At 37.5% G+C, this 18,527-nt stretch overlaps 2 protein-coding genes across 4 annotated transcripts in view; one reads left to right on the forward strand and one right to left on the reverse strand.

Annotated features, from left to right (window-relative positions):
• matr3l1.2 (matrin 3-like 1.2) overlaps positions 1-12,215 on the reverse strand; it is a 32,873-nt gene extending 20,658 nt beyond the window's left edge. For 2 of the 3 annotated variants that reach the window (XM_028460527.1, XM_028460525.1), the window contains exons 1-3: positions 12,150-12,215; positions 1,513-2,323; positions 10-71 (exon numbers count right to left, since the gene is read on the reverse strand). In XM_028460527.1, the coding sequence (XP_028316328.1) occupies positions 10-71; positions 1,513-2,226 (776 nt within the window). In that variant the 5' untranslated portion in view covers positions 2,227-2,323; positions 12,150-12,215. The remainder of the gene's footprint in view (positions 1-9; positions 72-1,512; positions 2,324-12,149) is intronic. The other variant, XM_028460526.1, reaches the window with a different exon arrangement.
• A 959-nt stretch (positions 12,216-13,174) lies between these two features.
• LOC114471172 (polyadenylate-binding protein-interacting protein 2-like) lies at positions 13,175-16,604 on the forward strand. The gene is made up of 4 exons (XM_028459792.1): positions 13,175-13,291; positions 14,235-14,426; positions 14,907-15,110; positions 15,483-16,604. The coding sequence occupies exons 2-4, from the start codon at positions 14,286-14,288 to the stop codon at positions 15,546-15,548; spliced, it is 411 nt and encodes a 136-aa protein (XP_028315593.1). The 5' UTR covers positions 13,175-13,291; positions 14,235-14,285; the 3' UTR covers positions 15,549-16,604.
• Positions 16,605-18,527: the final 1,923 nt, after the last annotated feature.

Consider the following 18,527-nt stretch of genomic DNA (forward strand, 5'->3'; position numbering starts at 1 on the left):
ACAACTCACATGTCCAGGAGCAGGCGTCTGTTCTCAGCGTGTCGTAGTCCATTGGTGTGCTGGTTCCACTCCTACAGACACATTAACGCCATCACTGACTCATATAACGTCCTCATTTAACACTTTACACCCTTAAACAGCTCACTAAACTTAGTTATTATTCAAATGTGTGTGTTTATGTTATTATATATAAGTTATAATAGATATATGTGGTTTAAAAATCATCTATCAAATAATTTACATTCAACCAACCCTGAGTTGTTTTATATTAACGTGATATATTAAAACAGGCCACTGTACTCACCATAAATCACTATATTGATTGATTGATCGAGAACAGAAATGGGCAACTGCTGTATGAGGGCCACAAATGTGATTGATCCGAGGGTCATGTGATCATGAGATGAAGGACCAATCAGAGCATTAACAGGAAACAACAAAGACTTTGATCTTTTATCTGTTTTTGGAGAATTTTATTTTCCATCCTTTTATGTATTTTTTTAAGTTGTATTGTATATTTTTGTATTTGTGTATGGTGTTTGTTGCCAATGTGGGTGTTTTTATAGGATTTGTTTGTTTTTGCTAATTATTTTTTGTATTTTTGTTGTCCTACAGAGTTATTTTTGTGTATTTATGGACTGATTTGGTGTAGTTTTGTCATTTTATGTACTTTAAGCAACGCATTGTATATTTTTGTCATAATTTTGCATATTTTTATTGTTTTGTGTGCTTCTGTGGTATTTTTCTGTGCTTTTGGAGCTGTTTTGTAATTTTTTGGGACTCATTTTGTGCATCAACACAGTTACCCATGTCTTGCCTCCATCTATTCCTGTTTTTATCCATTATTGATCTCTGTGTTATTGGGATATCTTATTGGAATGGGAGTGGCTTAGAGGTATTTTTAATTTGGCAGCAGCCTCTCTGCCATCGTCTAACTCAGTTCTGAGGGCAACTTTTTACAGATTTTCCCATATTTTTAATAAAGAACACATCCTTGAATGTGTTTTGGATTAAATTGAAGCTGTTTTTATTGACTTGTAGAAAGCAGAAACATACTGTAACTGGTCTTTTCTTTAACTTATGTCTGTTTTGCTCAACAACGCTCTTCAAATACTGAAACATCAGTACTTTAAGTTTTAAATTATTTTATGTGAGAATATTGAACTGTAGCAGCTTTTCTGAAGGAGAAACGCTGAAGAATAGAGAGCTAGCTAAAGGTATAGTTGTTAAAGGAAAAGATATTCAGTTCAAAGACCATTAAAGGAACTGCAACTTCTTCTCATTATTGAAGCTGCTTTCAGACTGAACATGAGCATTGGTTTGAATTAATCACAGCAACCACAACATGAGTTACACCTGTTCTAAAGTCATGTGACTTCAAAAGTATCAGAACAAAGCTTTGAGAGGATCAAAACCATCCAATGAGAACCTGGGGAAGGCGGGAGCACCCGACAGAAGGCTGGAGCAGTTAGTCCATGGAGGTCAAAGATCAAAGGTTGTGGGCGTACTCACCATGCTGGAATGAACATCAAAGTCACAAAGAGAGCACACGTGAGGGTACATGGAGGGCATGACTCCAAGGAAGTCCTGGACCTTTCCCACAGATGGAGAGCCAATCCTCCTCTGCATGAAGAGCGAGTCGGTGGGCGTCGGCCTCACGCCCAGCCCACCGTAGGACTCCTGGTGAGAGAGGCTAGAGAACTCCCTCTCCCTGCTAGCAGAGCCACTGTTAGCGTAGCTCAAGCCGTAGCCGCGGCTGGACGAAGCTTCCTGCATGGAGCCAAAGCCAAAGTCTGTGGACAGCTGTGAGCGAGACAAAGAGGCCCCGCCCATCCGTCCCTCCTCCCAACCGTCCCCTCCACCTCTACGGTCAGTGTCTGACATGGACGGCGCCCGCTGCTCGGACGCGTCTGCTTTGCGGCTCTTCAGCTGCTTGAGGATGCGAGGCAGCGTCTCCACGCTGATCTCATCCTCAGGGATCTGAGCCAGAGCGTCCAGGTCAGCGGCCGACAGACCCAAGCTTGCAAACAGCTTCATGGTGCTTCCTAGACTCCCGCCACCACGCTGGGACATGGAAGCAGGGCCGTCCTGGGCGTCCCCCCCCACCCTCACCCCCCCCATTTGTCGCTGCTCGTTCATGCTGAAGTTCAAAGTCTCTGCGGCGGCCAGGAGCCCCCGGCCCACGGCAAAGTGCTTCTGAACCTCCGACTGTGGCTTCTGAGACATGACGGTGGGCGGAGCCAAGACAAAGAAGGAGGAGTCAAAGGATCTGCAAAGTTCAAGTCAAAGTGAAGAGATGGAGATGGTCCTCAGTGAGTCTGTGCTGAAACACAATGAAGGTCATCATCATCATCATCATCATCATCAAAGTGTTCCTGTCCAATCAGTAACCTGCTCTCATTTCCTAACGCTGACTTTTAAATTACAACTCTTTAAACCAACACACACTTCAATGCTTTTAGAATCGAACTGAAGGTGTGTGAAGATCAATTATTATTTAAGTTGTTGTTGCAATAAACTCCTGATCAAAGCATTTTGTTTTGTTAGATTTGAATGTTTTAAAAATGCAAAAAGAAAAAAGTCTAAACCTAATCAAGCAAATTGTGAAATTTAAAACCAAAGGCTTCAAAGCACCAAAAAGCTGCACCAAGACTTGGATCCATGAGATGTTCTGTCAGTTATTTACTGTTTATGAGCTCCTGATGGCAGTGACAGAAGATATGGGCGCAGTATGAACGTCACTCTGAATGTATTTAAACGTTATAGAAGTCACTAGTTAGACTATGGAAAGCAGAACCAAACATGAGACAGTGAAAGGAAAAGTTCCCCTGAGCATCCTGATGGTTTTTATTGAGATGATCTGATCCGTTCTAGATGTTTTTATAATCCTTCAGTGGAACCAAGGAATGTTCAACAGTTCAAAGAACTTGGAGAAGAATAAAGTCACTATTTTGGACCATCCTGTGTTTCCTGATCTAAATACAACTCAGAGCATTTAAGGAGGAACAGCAGTGGAAGTTAGTAGAGATAAATACATTATTATGCAAATTATTAGTACCTGTGCATTTAAGGGTATGAATCAGAGGCCAACCCATATTTGAGGACTAAAAAGCCGATAAATCAACAAATACATGAAAGAAGAACTTTGATATACACAGGATACAGGAAGAAACATTTTATTTTAAGGTTTAATTTATTCAGACTCAACTGTTCCGTAGGAAATCCACCTTGATCTCCTGACAACTGCCAGTCTTACACGGAGGTATCTGTTGATTGCTTTGATGATTCCTTTGAAGTGTCCTTGACTTCCACATAATAATTTGAGTAAGATTCTTTTCGTTTTCGTTCCTGAGGAACAGTTGTCTGAATAAATGAAAACTTAACATATTAATCAAAAAGAAGACAAAATGAATATTGGTAGAATATCAGCAACATCCATCCATCCATCCATCCATCCACCTATCCGTTGCCGGTGTCACGGTCTGAATTTACCTCCGTAGTGAGATTATTTTACAATCTCAGTACGTGACTGCTACATACTGAGATTTACCTGTGCTGGATTAGCCATGCACAATGTCACACACTGATTACTGTACTGAGTTTTAAAAATGCTTAAAACATCACATCAGTCAAAAATCGATAAAAAAATCAACCAATGATAAAAAATATGATTATCATGATCAGATTTATATGAATACAACAGCTTCTTATTGTAACGTTACATTAGGTTAACTGTTAATTTATTGCAATTTATAATCATGATATTTTGGAGAATAAACTATTCCTATTTGTATTGAGATTGCTGCATTAGACACTATTACTTTACCCAAGTTGTCACTCACTCAGCACGGTGGAAGTAGCAAAAACTTATTTTCTGGTAGTGCGCATGCTCATAATCAATCTCAGTACGAGGTAAACTCAGTCTGTGACACCGGGTCGCGGGGGCAGCATCCCTAGCAGGGAGGCCCAGACTTCCCTCTCCCCAGCCATTTCTTCCAGCTCCTCCGGGGGGATCCCGAGGCGTTCCCAGGCCAGCCGAGAGACAGTCCCTCCAGCATGTCCTGGGTCTTCCTCAGGGTCTGCTTCCGGAGGGACGTGCCCTGAATGCCTCACAAGGGAAGCGTCCGTGGGCATCCTAATTAGGTGCCCGAGCCACTTCATCTGGCTCTTCTCAATGCGTAGAAGCAGCAGCTTTACTCTGAGCTCATCCTGATCACTGAGCTTCTCTCTATCTCTAAGCTAGAGCCCAGACACCCTACGGAGGAAACTCATTTCAGCCACTTGTACCCGCGATCTTGTTCTTTCGGTCATGACCCAAAGCTCATGACCATAGGTGAGGGTAGGAACGTAGCTCGACCGGTAAATCGACTCTTCACCACGACGGATTGGTGCAGACTACGCATCACTACAGACGCAGCACCAATCCGCCTGTCGATCCCTCGCTCCATCCTTCCCTCACCCGTGAACAAGACCAGAGCTACTTGAACTCCTCCACTTGGGGCAGGATCTCATCCACAACCAAAAGAAGGTACTCCACCTTTTTCCGGTCAAGAAACGTGGTTGTGAGTTAATTTGTTAAAACAGATGAATCAACATAGTTAGCCTTGTTGTCATGAGTCAGTGCAGCAGCAGCATCAGAGGAACAGCTCAATAATTCTCAAAGTTATGTTTGATATGTTTGATTTGAATATTTGTTTAGATAAGAAAAGTTATTTATACTGTTTTTTTGTTAATTTGTGTTTTTTCATTTATTTAAAAAAAGTAAGGTAACGATAAGGGTATCAATAAGAGTAGTAGTATCGATAAATCCTTAATGATACCCATCCCTAATATTGAAGAGGTAAAGCCACAGATTTGTTTGCTTAATTGTTGTAATCTGTGCTTTAAAATGTATATTTTATATTTATTTAAAGTTTAAATAAATCAGATTTTTTAAATTATGAAAGATTGATTTATTGCTTGTCATTAAAAACTACATGACAAGAGGCCCTTAAAAAATAATTGCATATTATTGAGGGAAAAAAATCACAATTGGATTATTTTCCTAAACATGATTCTATGTCCAGCAACAGCTGTGTGTGAGTGAATGCTGGCTGCAAAATAAGTGATGTGCTTCAGCTGTCAGTGCTTTGTCCTCAGATCAGATCAGAGAGGGAACAAATAGACATGCTCGAAGCACAAGCATCCACTGTTAAATCAATACTTTTTTCTGCACTAGAACATGGATTATTCTTACATTTGATACATGGATTATGTAAATAGATCCATTTTCTCTGACGCCGCGGCGCTCACTGCGCACCTATGCTTGACGTGCTGATCTGATGTTGACATTCCCAGTTTATTAATAAAAGTAGTATTACCACTAGGGCTGTCAAAATTGCTCAAAAATGATGTTCGAATATTCCCTCTTAACTCCACCCCCAATATTCGAATTATTCGAATATCTTTTTTTTTTTTTTAAATTGACAATTATATATATATCTGGTTGCGCATGTTGTCAATAACATGCATTAGGTCAATAACAGGACAAATTAATACAGGACAAATTATTCAAGCTAAAACATTTGACAACCTTGAACGTATTATTTCCTGCACCCTCATGCTCTCTGTACATAACCATATGTAGCAGGCTTCAGAAACATTTTTACAGTATAGAAGTAAACGCTCCGAGCGAGCTGCAGTAAACATGGAACTTTTCTACCCACTTTATTAATGAATATCTATTCACTGAAGTACAGTAGCCTACACTTTAGTAATACTTCTGTTTAATGTGAAATAAAATATGACAACAAACAACTTATACCCTGAGGTTCATAAAAAAATAAAGTGCTATTAAACCGAAAAAGGCTACTTACATTCTTGGTGCTGTATAAAAAAAGGAAACAAAACGAACTGTGCTTTCACTGGTGTAGGATCAGGCCTCCAGGCCTACAGGTTATTTACCAAAAACACAAGACGGTCCACATTTGAAGGGGCCTGTGCTGATCTCTTTATTTACTATATTCCCAGGGGTGGAAAATACGCGTTCAGAGTGCACTGATGAACTGGGGATGGAACGATATTTCTTTTCCATCTGAGCAACGTGAGGGTATCTCACAGAGTTTTCCACCACATGAGAGGATTTTGTTGCCCAGGAATTGGAGATTGTTGTTCATACATTGACATCTCTTTTTGAAGCAGCAGGCTGATGTCCTCCTGGTCTGGGCTGTTCTTGCAATACGGGTCTCTGAAGAGACACCCCATAGCAGATAACGCAGTTTTCTCAGCGGGTTGCGTTTGCTGATCACAGGGTTGTTCGCTAGCGGCCTCACTGCCTGTGCCTTTGGCCACATTCACTTGTTTTATCTCCTCCAGAATAGCCACCTGCACCTGCTCCTCTTTCAAATGAACGAGGCAATGAAAGCGTGGAACCAGGTAACTTAAGCAGCATAAATGCGCCCTTTTCCTCACAATAACACTTCTCCAGATCTGTGGCGATTTAGACGTGTTGGGGTTAAAATCACTGACTGCTGCTGTCGAGTTGGGCTGTGCACTGTCTGTCATCTTCCATATGCACTGTCGGGACCTGACGTCACTCCTGCGAAATGTCTGTGACCCTCAAGCAGCGCGAGCACAGCAGACAGCTGCGCCTGCTACCCATTGAACTATATAAAATCCTACCGCGGGTGTATTTTACCCATAATATTATATATATATATATATATATATATATATATAATGTTTTAATTAATATTCGAATATTCATTTTCACGTTCAAATTTGAATTTTTTTTTTACTATTCGAATATATATTCGAATTTAGAATATTCATTGACAGCCCTAATTACCACGAAAACCAATGTAAATATGTACGTTAATTCATATGAGGAAAAAAAAGGTTTTAATTGTCGGTTTCAGGTCGGGCTCTGATATACAGTAAATACCTAATGTTAGGGCTGGGCGATATGGCCTTTTTTAATATCTTAATAATTTCAAGCTATTTCACGAGACACAATATATATGTAGATATTTTGCCCTTGCCTTGAGATGATGCTTTGATGCATACAATCAACCAGAATGGCAATACTTAATATACAGTGAAGAAAATAAGTATTTGAACACCCTGCTATTTTACAAGTTCTCCCACTTAGAAATCATGGAGGGGTCTGGAATTTTCATGGAAGGTGCATGTCCACTGTATGAGAGATAACCTAAAAAGAAAAATCCAGAAATCACAATATGATTTTTTAACAATTTATTCGTGTGATACAGCTGAAAATAAGTATTTGAACACCAACGTTAATATTTGGTAGAGTAGCCTTTGTTTGCAATTACAGAGGTCAAACGTTTCCTGTAGTTCTTCACCAGGTTTGCACAGACTGCAGGAGGGATTTTGGCCCACTCCTCCACACAGATCTTCTCTAGATCAGTCAGCTTTCTGGGCTGTCGCTGAGTAACACGGACTTTCAGCTCCCTCCAAAGATTTTCAATTGGATTTAGGTCTGGAGACTGGCTAGGCCACTCCAGAACCTTGATATGCTTCTTACGAAGCCACTCCTTGGTTTTCCTGGCTGTGTGCTTTGGGTCATTGTCATGTTGGAAGATCCAGCCATGACTCATCTTCAATGATCTGACTGAGTGAAGGAGGTTTTTGGCCAATATCTCACAATACATGGCTGCAGTCATCCTCTCCTTAATACAGTACAGTCGTCCTGTCCCATAAGCAAAAAAACACCCCCAAAGCATGATGCTACCACCCCCATGCTTCACAGTAGGGATGGTGTTCTTGGGATGGTACGCATCATTCTTCTTCCTCCAAACACGCATAGTGGAATTATGACCAAAAAGGTCAATCTTGGTCTCATCTGACCACAAAACTTTCTCCCATGACTCCTCTGGATCATCCAAATGGTCATTGGCAAACTTAAGACGGGCCTTAACATGTGCTGGTTTAAGCAGGGGAACCTTCCGTGCCATGCATGATTTCAAACCATGACGTCTTAGTGTATTACCAACAGTTACCATGGAAACAGTGGTCCCAGCTCTTTTCAGGTCATTGACCATGTCCTGCCGTGTAGTCCTGGGCTGATTCCTCACCTTTCTTAGCATCATTGAGACCCCACGAGGTAGGGATGTAACGATTAATCGTAAGGCAGTTAAAAATCGATTCATAGGTACCACGGTTCACATCGATGCTCTGAAAATTGAATCGCAGTACTTTTTTTAAACAGCAGAGGGCGCTATCTATTAATCCTTCCAGAAGCGGACGTGACGGGCGGAATCTGCTACTATTTTCTTTCTGGCTGCCATTTACTGTTAAACATGCTCATAAATGATTCTTTACTCCTTTAGCACCGAAAGAATATCTGTAATATTACTTGAATATCTGTAAAAGTCAGGTTTTTCTATTAACTCTGTCTGCTAGCATAGCTTCTCTTCTTCACTGGTGGAATAACTGCATGCCAACCGACCACTGGGTTACCAGCGCCCTCTGCTGGTCCAAACAAATATCTGACGTAAATACAGTAAAATGACTGTTTTTTTTTGTTTTTTTTTAAAGTCCAATTGTTAAACAAAATACATTTTCAGTTGCACTTTTAAAAAGAAAAATAACTATTATGCAGTTCTGAATTGTTTATTATAGAACCAGAATTTAAATTAATAGGCTTCTTCTTCATTTGTATTATTCCTTTATTTATTTCATTCAAGATTTACTTTTAGTTAAATTGCATCATTTTGAATAGTTTATCAAGGGATTCTTTTGACAATGAAAAATAAAAGGAAAATAGTATAGTATTTTCCCCCAAAAAATTAAGGAATATTTTTCAGTCATTTGTCAACATTCCCATTTTGTAAAATAAATCATGAGAAAATCGTATCGTGAACCCAGTATCGTGAATTGAATTGAATCGGGAGTTGAGTGAATCGTTACATCCCTACCACGAGGTGATATCTTGCATGGGGCTCCACTCCGATTGAGATTGTCCGTCATGTTTAGCTTTTTCCATTTTCTAATGATTGCTCCAACAGTGGACCTTTTTTCACCAGCTGCTTTGCAATTTCTCCGTAGCCCTTTCCAGCCTTGTGGAGTTGTACAATTTTGTCTCTGGTGTCTTTGGACAGCTCTTTGCTCTTAGCCATGCTGACTGTTTGGGTCTTACTGATTGTATGGGGTGGACAGGTGTCTTTATGCAGCTAACCACCTCACACAGGTGCATCTGATTCAGGATAATACAGTGGAGTGGAGGAGGACTTTTAAAGGCGGACTAACAGGTCTTTGAGGGTCAGAATTCTAGCTGATAGACAGGTGTTCAAATACTTATTTTCAGCTGTATCACACGAATACATTGTTAAAAAATCATAGATTGTGATTTCTGGATTTTTCTTTTTAGGTTATCTCTCATACAGTGGACATGCACCTTCCATGAAAATTCCAGACCCCTCCATGATTTCTAAGTGGGAGAACTTGCAAAATAGCAGGGTGTTCAAATACTTATTTCCTTCACTGTATGCTGATGTTTTCTCTGTGACGTAATTGGGTTTCCTCTAACTATTATAGCATAACATAACGTACCTGTTTGTTTTTTCAGAGGCAAACTCTTAAAATAAGGTCAGTCAGATAAAGCCACATGCCTAATGTAATTTGTGCACATTTTAAAAACAACTTCAGCTGACCAAAGTGCTGTACAGTTTATTATTATTAACAATCAATTATTTATTATTACTGACAATACCAGTTACCACTAACACACGTACATGCGCTCACACACGATGTAATGATGGCCTTCTGAGGTTTGTCCCTTTAAGGGAACCATGGTAATGTAAGGTCAGAGTTGAGTCATCCTGCCTACTTCCTGATCCGTACTGAGTGCATGGACAGAGTTTATTGCTACTTGTCTGTTACCGTCCCGTCTGAAACAATATAAGCAGTGATTGATCTTCCCCTGTTTACAGTAAACGTGCAGTGTGACGGTAACCAGTTGTTTTAAGTTCTCTTTAAAACTTTATCGATCCGCGGACGCCTCTGGATCTCTACAGCACGCACACGCATTGGTGGTTGAAGCATAGACATGTGTTTTATGTTTAGGCAAATATAGCGAAGCAAAAATTCAATGCTTTACCTCCTGAAAGTGAAATAGATATACTGTATGACCTGCATGTTCTGAGACAATATTACACGTTTCCCTCCATGAAACAACAGGCTGAATGTTTAGCATGTGTAGCAAACAGACTGAGCTACGTCACAGAATAATTCACTGAATTAAACCCATCAAACTTAATTTCAAAAGTTTAATAGCCAGAAAAGTCATCTGATGAGGAGAAGACCATGTAACAGAGATGAGGACATTTTTAAACATCTCCTGCTCCTATCTTTTCTTTTTGCATTTTGAAGATTTCCAAAGAACATGAAGCGTTTGATCAGAGGTATAAAAGCCACTTTGGCCACTAGATTCTTCTGAAAATTAAAATCCTTCTCTGTTCAAAAGTAGAAATACTAAGACAAAGTTGTTAAGGAAAAGGTATAAGGTCTGCTGTCAGAGAGAATTAAAGGAAATACAAAGTCTTCTTCACACTGATGACAAACCCCAACAGATTGGTTTGGATCCACTACACACAATGTTGGTATGGAAAAGAGGAGCACAGTTGTTTTTAAGCTTATTCTGGTCAAAGCAATGTGACAAAGTGACATTTCTCCTGTTGAAATACAGACAGTGTTGAATCAAACCAGAGCTCAGCTGATGAAGAACTAACGTCAGATAAAGGACAGAAAAAAAACCAGAGATGAGACGTCATCACTGAGGGAACTAAAGGAGTGGTTATTACTATTTATTAAACACTCACTGTGACATTTATCTGTGTATAAAGTGGACAGAAGCAGCAGACCACCTTTAAATGTAGCATGCTCAACAAAGCAGAACATTTGAAAGGCAACAGTGAGCTGAACAGTCGTCTTTAGGGTAAACGCTAAACCTTTACCCTCAGGATTGAACAGGAAGTGAACCATACAAAGAACTTCAACAAGAATGTACAAGTTTACTGTAGTTTAAAAGTGACAGTTAAAAACTGTTCCAATGTGAACCGTTGGGAATGTAATGAACTGGAGAACTATCCAGGGTGTGCCTTGCCATGAGCAGCTAACACAGACAGAAACGCCCTCTGACCTTTGACCTTAAAGGTGAAGAAGAGGATGCTTAAATAATCACCAGAAACGGAGTTCAAAAGTCGTCTGTTTGCTGAATAAACATTTGTTGGTTTGATATTTTACCTTACACTGCCACAACGTTGGTATTTTCATTTGAATGTTCATATTTTTAAATAAACACTCATGATTGTTTTAGTATTTGTTGTAACAATTTGAAATGTTACCAGTTCAAACAAAGTCTTAATTGACAACAACAATATTAGTAGTAATAATAATGTTGAGAATGTTGTTGCAACAATATTCATGTTGTCTATTTAATAAATTGTGCAAACACAAGAAACAAGTATTCAATAATTACTGTAACGTTGTCATTTCTTAAACTTTTTTTCCTTCAAACTTTTTGTTTTTCATAATTCATTCCCACATTAACTCTGTCCTGACATCAAAATATTGTTACAATTTCATGAAGGGCTGGAAATGAAATTGCATTTACATTAAATTCTAATGAACTACAATTAGCTGATTTCTACTTTAAGCAAGTCTTTACATAAGTATGTTATGAACGTCTAAAGACATATCTTATCTTTAAAACGCTCTCAAGAAAAAATTATTCAATTTAAATTTTAGGGGTTTTTTTAAAGAAGTTAAATGGGGAACCCTGAATATTATCCAGGTGGTCATAACATTATGGATATACTGTACAATAAATGTAGCTAAAAAGCTAAGCTAATCCACTTTTACCATTAAAGTGCTTATGCGTTTTACGTAATACAATCACAATCTATACACATACTTTAACTTCAAAGAATGTTTTGTTATGAACCTACATTTCGTTTAGCGATGTTATTATTAGCTTGCTAGCGTGCGTCGGATAGCCCGATGCTACATGCTAACGCTCGCACACGCGCTCAACAAAGTGCTGGGCACATCTGCACAACTTCTAATGCTCATAAACAGCACTCGAACACATATAAACGTGAAGCGAACTCGCGTATTTTAAGGGTAAATGCATGTTTTTCAGAGCTTACCGTTAGTCTTCTAAATGCGCGTTCGCTCCAAGTGAAAGCTCAAGTATCGCGAGACTTCGTTCCTGGTCTCTCGTTAATTTTTCTTCTTCTTCTATGGTGTTTACTATCCGCTTGCACTCTTACGGTTGCACGAGCGCCACCTTCTGGACTTCAGCTTCAGCACAATGGCCAGTTTTCATATTCTCCTGGGCAGCCCAGTCCTTTGTCAAATAAATAAATAAATAAATAAATAAATAAATAAATAAATAAATAAATAAATAAATAAATAAATAAATAAATAAATAAACTTTAGAAGAAGTCTTTATTCTATAACATTGCTTCAGGGTTGTGGAATCCTCAGTTTGTGGAGTGAAAACGACTGCTTAACACAATAAACTGTATCTATAGTTCAGTTTTACAATACAGTCATGTACTGCAAAATTAATACTATAATATAATGTCTATGGTTAAAACTATGAGCACACAGCATGAGATGGTCTTTGTTGGCACAGAGTAAAGTAAAGTAGAGTACAGTAAGTGCAATACAGTAATAAAGGCAATATATATATAGAAATATAAATACAAAATATAAATAGAAAAATAATATTAAAAGTATAAAGAATATATATATGAATTCTTATCCTATAAGAAGATATGTGCATATTTACAGGCAGGGACTATATAAATGCATACAAAAAGACAAATGAATAGATAGATAAATAATATACATGTAAATATATATGATATTCTGGGGATTTTACACAGAACCTTTTAGGACTTAATTGTATTATTAGGTTGTGCACTCGTTCTTTTTAACAGTAATCATACCAAAAATCATAGACATAGTATAGGTATTTTCCGGATACTGTGGATGCAACAAAGGCTGTAGCAACGAAAATAAATCTATAATAAATGAATGTTATTATAATAAATATCAAATAATCATGTAAACATTTAACTCGTTCAGAATTTTCACTAACTTGCTTTGCTTTTGTTGACTTTTACGTTTTTACCATAGTGATCGTATGACGGGAATCCGCCCAACGTGGCAACCCACGGCAGGTGCGGCTGGTGGTGACGTCATAGATGTAAACAAACACTGGCAGCCATTACAGTAGCAGCTTCTCCGTGCGACATTTGCTCCTTTTTAGCCTCAAAACCAGGTTTGTCTTCGTGTTTCTCACATTTAAACACTTTCACACGCGTTGTGACACCGCTGCACTGACACTAAGTGTCCGTGTGTCCGTGTTGTGTTGCAATATGGCTGTTTTTTTACCGAGTTTGCTGTGTAATTGTCAACTGTTGTTGTTTTAGTGTCGGCGCCATCACGGTGTTACACACAAAGCTGTGCCAGGTTTATTGTGTCAGTATTTTATGGTAAAAAACTGTCAATAAAAAGACAATTTACCTTTAAAACTGTGACATTGGTGTTCAAAGGTACTGTAGGTTTTAAACCTGGGGGTGAGGTCGTTTATTGGGACACAAAAGTAGGTCACGGAGCCATTTACTGTCTCACATTTATTAGTTGTGTGAGAATAAATTAAATATATTATAAAGCTGCTGAAAAATGTTGTTTAAAATGTACAGGATTATGAGTTTTGTCTTTCACAGACTTTTTATCCCATAATATGTCTTGACTTTTTATCTTGTAATTCTGACTTGTTTTATTTATTTATTATTACTGCTTTTATGACTTTTTAACTTCTAATTATGGCCTTTTTTATCTTGAAATAATCACATTTCTATTTATATATTAGTCGTTTTATCTCATTTTTATGATTTAAAATCAAATCTAATAATCATGGTTTTTCCATCTCATATTTTTTTATTTTATCTTCTATTTCTGACTTTTTAAAATAATGTAATCATCACTTTTGTATTTTTGTCTAATAATTCTGATATTCTTACCTCTCACAGTAGGTGGGGGATTTTTCCCACTATTTTACACGTGATAAGGTTTCGTTTATATGTTTTTAATGAGTATAACCAACTGGTGGTGTTCCTGTGAGTTTAGCTTAAAATGCATTAACTTCTCTATAAACAGATCAGAAATAAGGGAGAATGTGGTGAATGAAGCTGATGGATCTCTTCCTTATGTCCTGGTAGATCCCATCCCGTAGTGGGGGACTGCAGCGATCTTTGGGGTGTGTCAGAGCGATGAGAGAGCCCACCTTCAGCAACATGCCCCCCAACACCAGCGTGAGCAGCGACGTGGTTCTGATCAACCAGATGAACATGGACGAGAACCCGTTCGCTGAGTTTATGTGGATGGAGAACGAGGAGGACTTTGACCGACAGGTGATTATTATTATTATTATTATTATTATTGTTGTCATTAAAACAGTAATTAATCAGCTCTCATTGGTTCAAACAGTGGATTTAAAAACACAGGAGCAGATTTTTAATAAAATAATATGGTTCATGAGGGAAAACTGAAGAAAAAAATGGATGAACTTCCTAAAACAAAAATGTATCGTTTTATTGTTTTTTTGTTTTAAACAAAATTCAAATTGAATTCTGACACTGAACAAAACCTCTTGTTTGTTTTGGGGAAAATATCACTTTTTTAAAATAAAAAATCTCATCACAAAATGTCGTTTTATATTTATATAAAATAAAATGTTTCCACTCGCTCAAAAAATACAAATATATACTAATAATTATGAGTTTATTAAACTGTTATTTCATAATTCTGACTTACTATCTCCTAACTTTTTCACATTTAATCTCAGAATTCTGACATTTAAAATAATCTTTTTTATCTGGTTATTTCTGCAGGTGGAGGAGGAGCTGAGGGAGGAGGAGTTCATTGAGCGCTGTTTCCAGGAGATGCTGGAGGAGGAGGAGCAGTGGGAGTGGTTTATCCCGTCCAGAGACCTACCGGCTGTGACCGTGGGACAGATCCAGGAGCAGATGGTCCTGATGGGGCTGGACCTGGACCTGGACCTGGACCTGGACCTGGAGGTGGAGGTGGTGGTGGTGGTGAGTCAGGTTAAATAGAAATACAACATGTGGTGGCTACATGCTAAGCTAACTCACACGCGTCTGGACTTCTTTTCCAGCTCAGATGTTGTTCTTTAAAGAGACGCTGGAACTAGTTTATGACCTTTGTTCAGTTAGAAATATTAGAAATAATAGAAATGTTAGAGATAATTCAAATAATAGAAATATGAGAAACATTAGAAATATGCTAAATAATGGAAAAACATTTAAAAAATGAAGTGTAATTTTGCTCCCACCCCCCAAAAAAAGAGAAAAGTCAGAAATATTTTAAATGTTCTAAATGAGACAGAAATATAATAATAATAATAATAATAATAATGATGATAATAATAATGTGTTGTTGTGTTTCAGACCCACAGCAGTTTGAATCCGTACGCTAAGGAGTTCACTCCAGGACAACAGAAACACACCATGTGACCCTGCCAGGCTCCGCCCACCTCTACAGCTCGCACTGTGACATCATCAACACGATGTCAGCCCCCCCCCCCTCCATGTGGTGCCAAAGTAACCCTTTGCTCTTAAAAGTTCACCTTCCTGTGTGCGTTAGCGTGTGCGTGCGTGTTAGCGTTAGCGTGAACTCTGAATGTAAATGATCTGATTTTGTGTCTGAAGCACTTTCACTTTTTCATGAACAAAAACAAACTTTTCTTTCTTTGTTTTGGTTCCAAAGTCACATTTACAGCTGGTGTGAACGTTTTGATCCAGTTTGACTCTGGTTTAACTTTGTGACGTAAGTTCAGTCTGTTGATCAATTGGTTCAATAGATCAATACAAAACTCACTTTAATCTGGTTCTAAGTGTTAAATCTGCAGTTAGTCTGAGTCTAGAACCAGTTCTGGACTGGTTTAGTTTAGTTTAGCACTGATTAGAACCACTTTAATCCATTTACAACTGGTTTAAACTACATTATTAATCTGATAAATAAAAAATATTGATCTTTATTGACTTAATAACTGGTAATATTCAGTGAAGGCTTTTTAATTTAACGTAACGTTGGTTTGATCTACTCTAGAGTTTAATCTGATCCAGATTAACAGTTTAGAACTAGTTTAATACATTGAAGAGACAATCTGATCCAGTTTAAACTATTAACTAGTCTGATTTAATCTAAGTTTGATTAGGTTTTAGTTTAAAAGTTCAAATCTAATCTAGATTAATCAACCACTTCATAAAAACCAGTCTCATTCATTCAATAAACCAGTTTAAAATGGTTTACTGAAAGCTACTTTAATCCAGATTAGAGTTCATACAACCACAACAATTCTTTAATCAAACCACTTTAATAAACTAGTTTTATCCAGTTCTGATCCACTTGTTCACTGTTGTGAGTTTGTTAAAGGTTTCCCAGAGTCCTTTGCGTCGCTGCCTCTGTTGTTGTGATGTCGATTTTTTTTCTAAACGCACAGAAAGTTGAAGTACTGTAAAAAAAAAAAAAAGCTATATAAAGAGAAAAAACATGTAAAAAAATCTATTTTTTCTTAAAACTACTTGAAAATAAATGTTTATGAAAAAATGAGTTTGTTTTTTGGCTCTGCACTTTATTCATTATATATATATATATATATATATATATATATATATATATATGTGTGTGTGTGTGTGTGTGAGTTTTTCCATAAAGTGACTAATGTTATTGTTCTGTTTGTCCAGCAGGGGGCAACGTTCACTCACTAACTCCTTTACAAACACTTTTATTCTATTAATCTGTTATTCTGATGAAACATGACCTTCTAAATAATATTAGTGTAAAACCTTAATAAAACATCCATTAAATGAAATATTCATTCAGGCCAATCGTCCTAAAGTTTTAAAATGTTAAATTCACAGTAAATCAACTAAATGTGCTGCAGATGTATAACTTTGATCAAAATTTAACCCAAAAACTGTTGAACTTTTTCAACCTAAATCTCCTCCCAGAGTTTTATCTGAATTAACTCTAACCTTCCTCCTGTTTTACACACATTATTGATCCATCAGTTATTGATCCTATAGTAAATCAACATGTTTGACTGTAAACAATAATGTAAACAGAGACATAAATTATTACTAAATACATGTTCAGTGTCTATTAAAACTAAATGTTGGAGTCATTGTAGATTAGGGTCAATTTTCTCATAATTATGATTTTTGTTAATAAAATGACTTATCTAATACCAATGACAGATTATTTCATAATTATGACTTTTTTAAGTAACAATTAAGATTCTATCAAATGCTTTGTCTTTTTATCTCATAAATGTATTTTTTCCCATATTTATAACATTTTTTATCTTGTAACTAGTGTGATATGAAACAAAAGTCATATCTCAATAATTTTTCTCAAAACGGTGATATAAGATATATATCTCGACAAACAGCTGCACAGTATGTTCCACTTCAGTCTTTTTCTCCTGTGAGGGACAGCACGTGTGAGTGAGTTCTGTAGTAAGGATGTTTACATGAAGGTCTGTGTTAGAACACATTCAGTGATCCTCTCACTGAGCTTTTAATGTTGTTCTCAGAAATAATGAAAAGAGGATTTTTGTACAAAATCCTCTATAAAATATAAATGTATGGTTATAGATGATATTGTAATTCTCTAAATCTGGATATATTGCCCAGGCCTACTGATAACTATGTTATTTTATTCTTGTAACAATGCCAATCGCATAATAATGACATTTTATCTTGTAATTATGACTTTCGTGACTTTTTATTTCCTAATTACGACATTCTATTTTGTAATGACTTTTTGTGTGTATTTTATTGTTTTGAGAAAGAAAACGGCTTCTTTCTGTTTTTATGGGATGTTTCAGTCTTTAAAGTGAAAGCGTCCTCGCTGTGTTTTCAGGCCGTGATGTTACCGTGACAACCGCTGACTGCAGATAAATCCTAAGTGTCGACCCTTTGTGGCGAGGCTAAGGTAAATGATGGCGTGGAGCAAACAGTGACCTACGCGTGAAAAGGAAGCTGCTGACGTTCCTTCACATTAAAAGCTTCCTGTGTTTGATCACGTCTCCAAACACGGAGCTTTGTGCACGAAGGAAGGTTTTAATGTAAATGTGTTTAAAGAGACAGGCCAGGCCCCACGGGTTGGAAATCATCTGTTACATCACAGCACATCAATCTGGGAACCACCACAGAAGAAGAAAAAAAACATCTAGATGTGTTTCATGGACACGTCCCTAAACTATAAACATTAAAACTATAAAAATCTACAAAAATGTATTAGTTAAGATAGAACTAGTTCATCACAAACTGTTCACACACTATATTCTCAACTTCACACAGACATTTTCATAAAACAGTCCCACATGTTAGGGTTAGCTTAGCATGTAGCAAAAAGTCCCACATGCTAGGGTTAGCTTAGCATGTAGCGAACAGTCCCACATGTTAGGGTTAGGTTAGCATGTAGCG

The sequence above is a fragment of the Gouania willdenowi genome, chromosome 10 (assembly GCF_900634775.1).
Source record: "Gouania willdenowi chromosome 10, fGouWil2.1, whole genome shotgun sequence".
Classification (NCBI taxonomy): Eukaryota; Metazoa; Chordata; class Actinopteri; order Blenniiformes; family Gobiesocidae; genus Gouania; species Gouania willdenowi.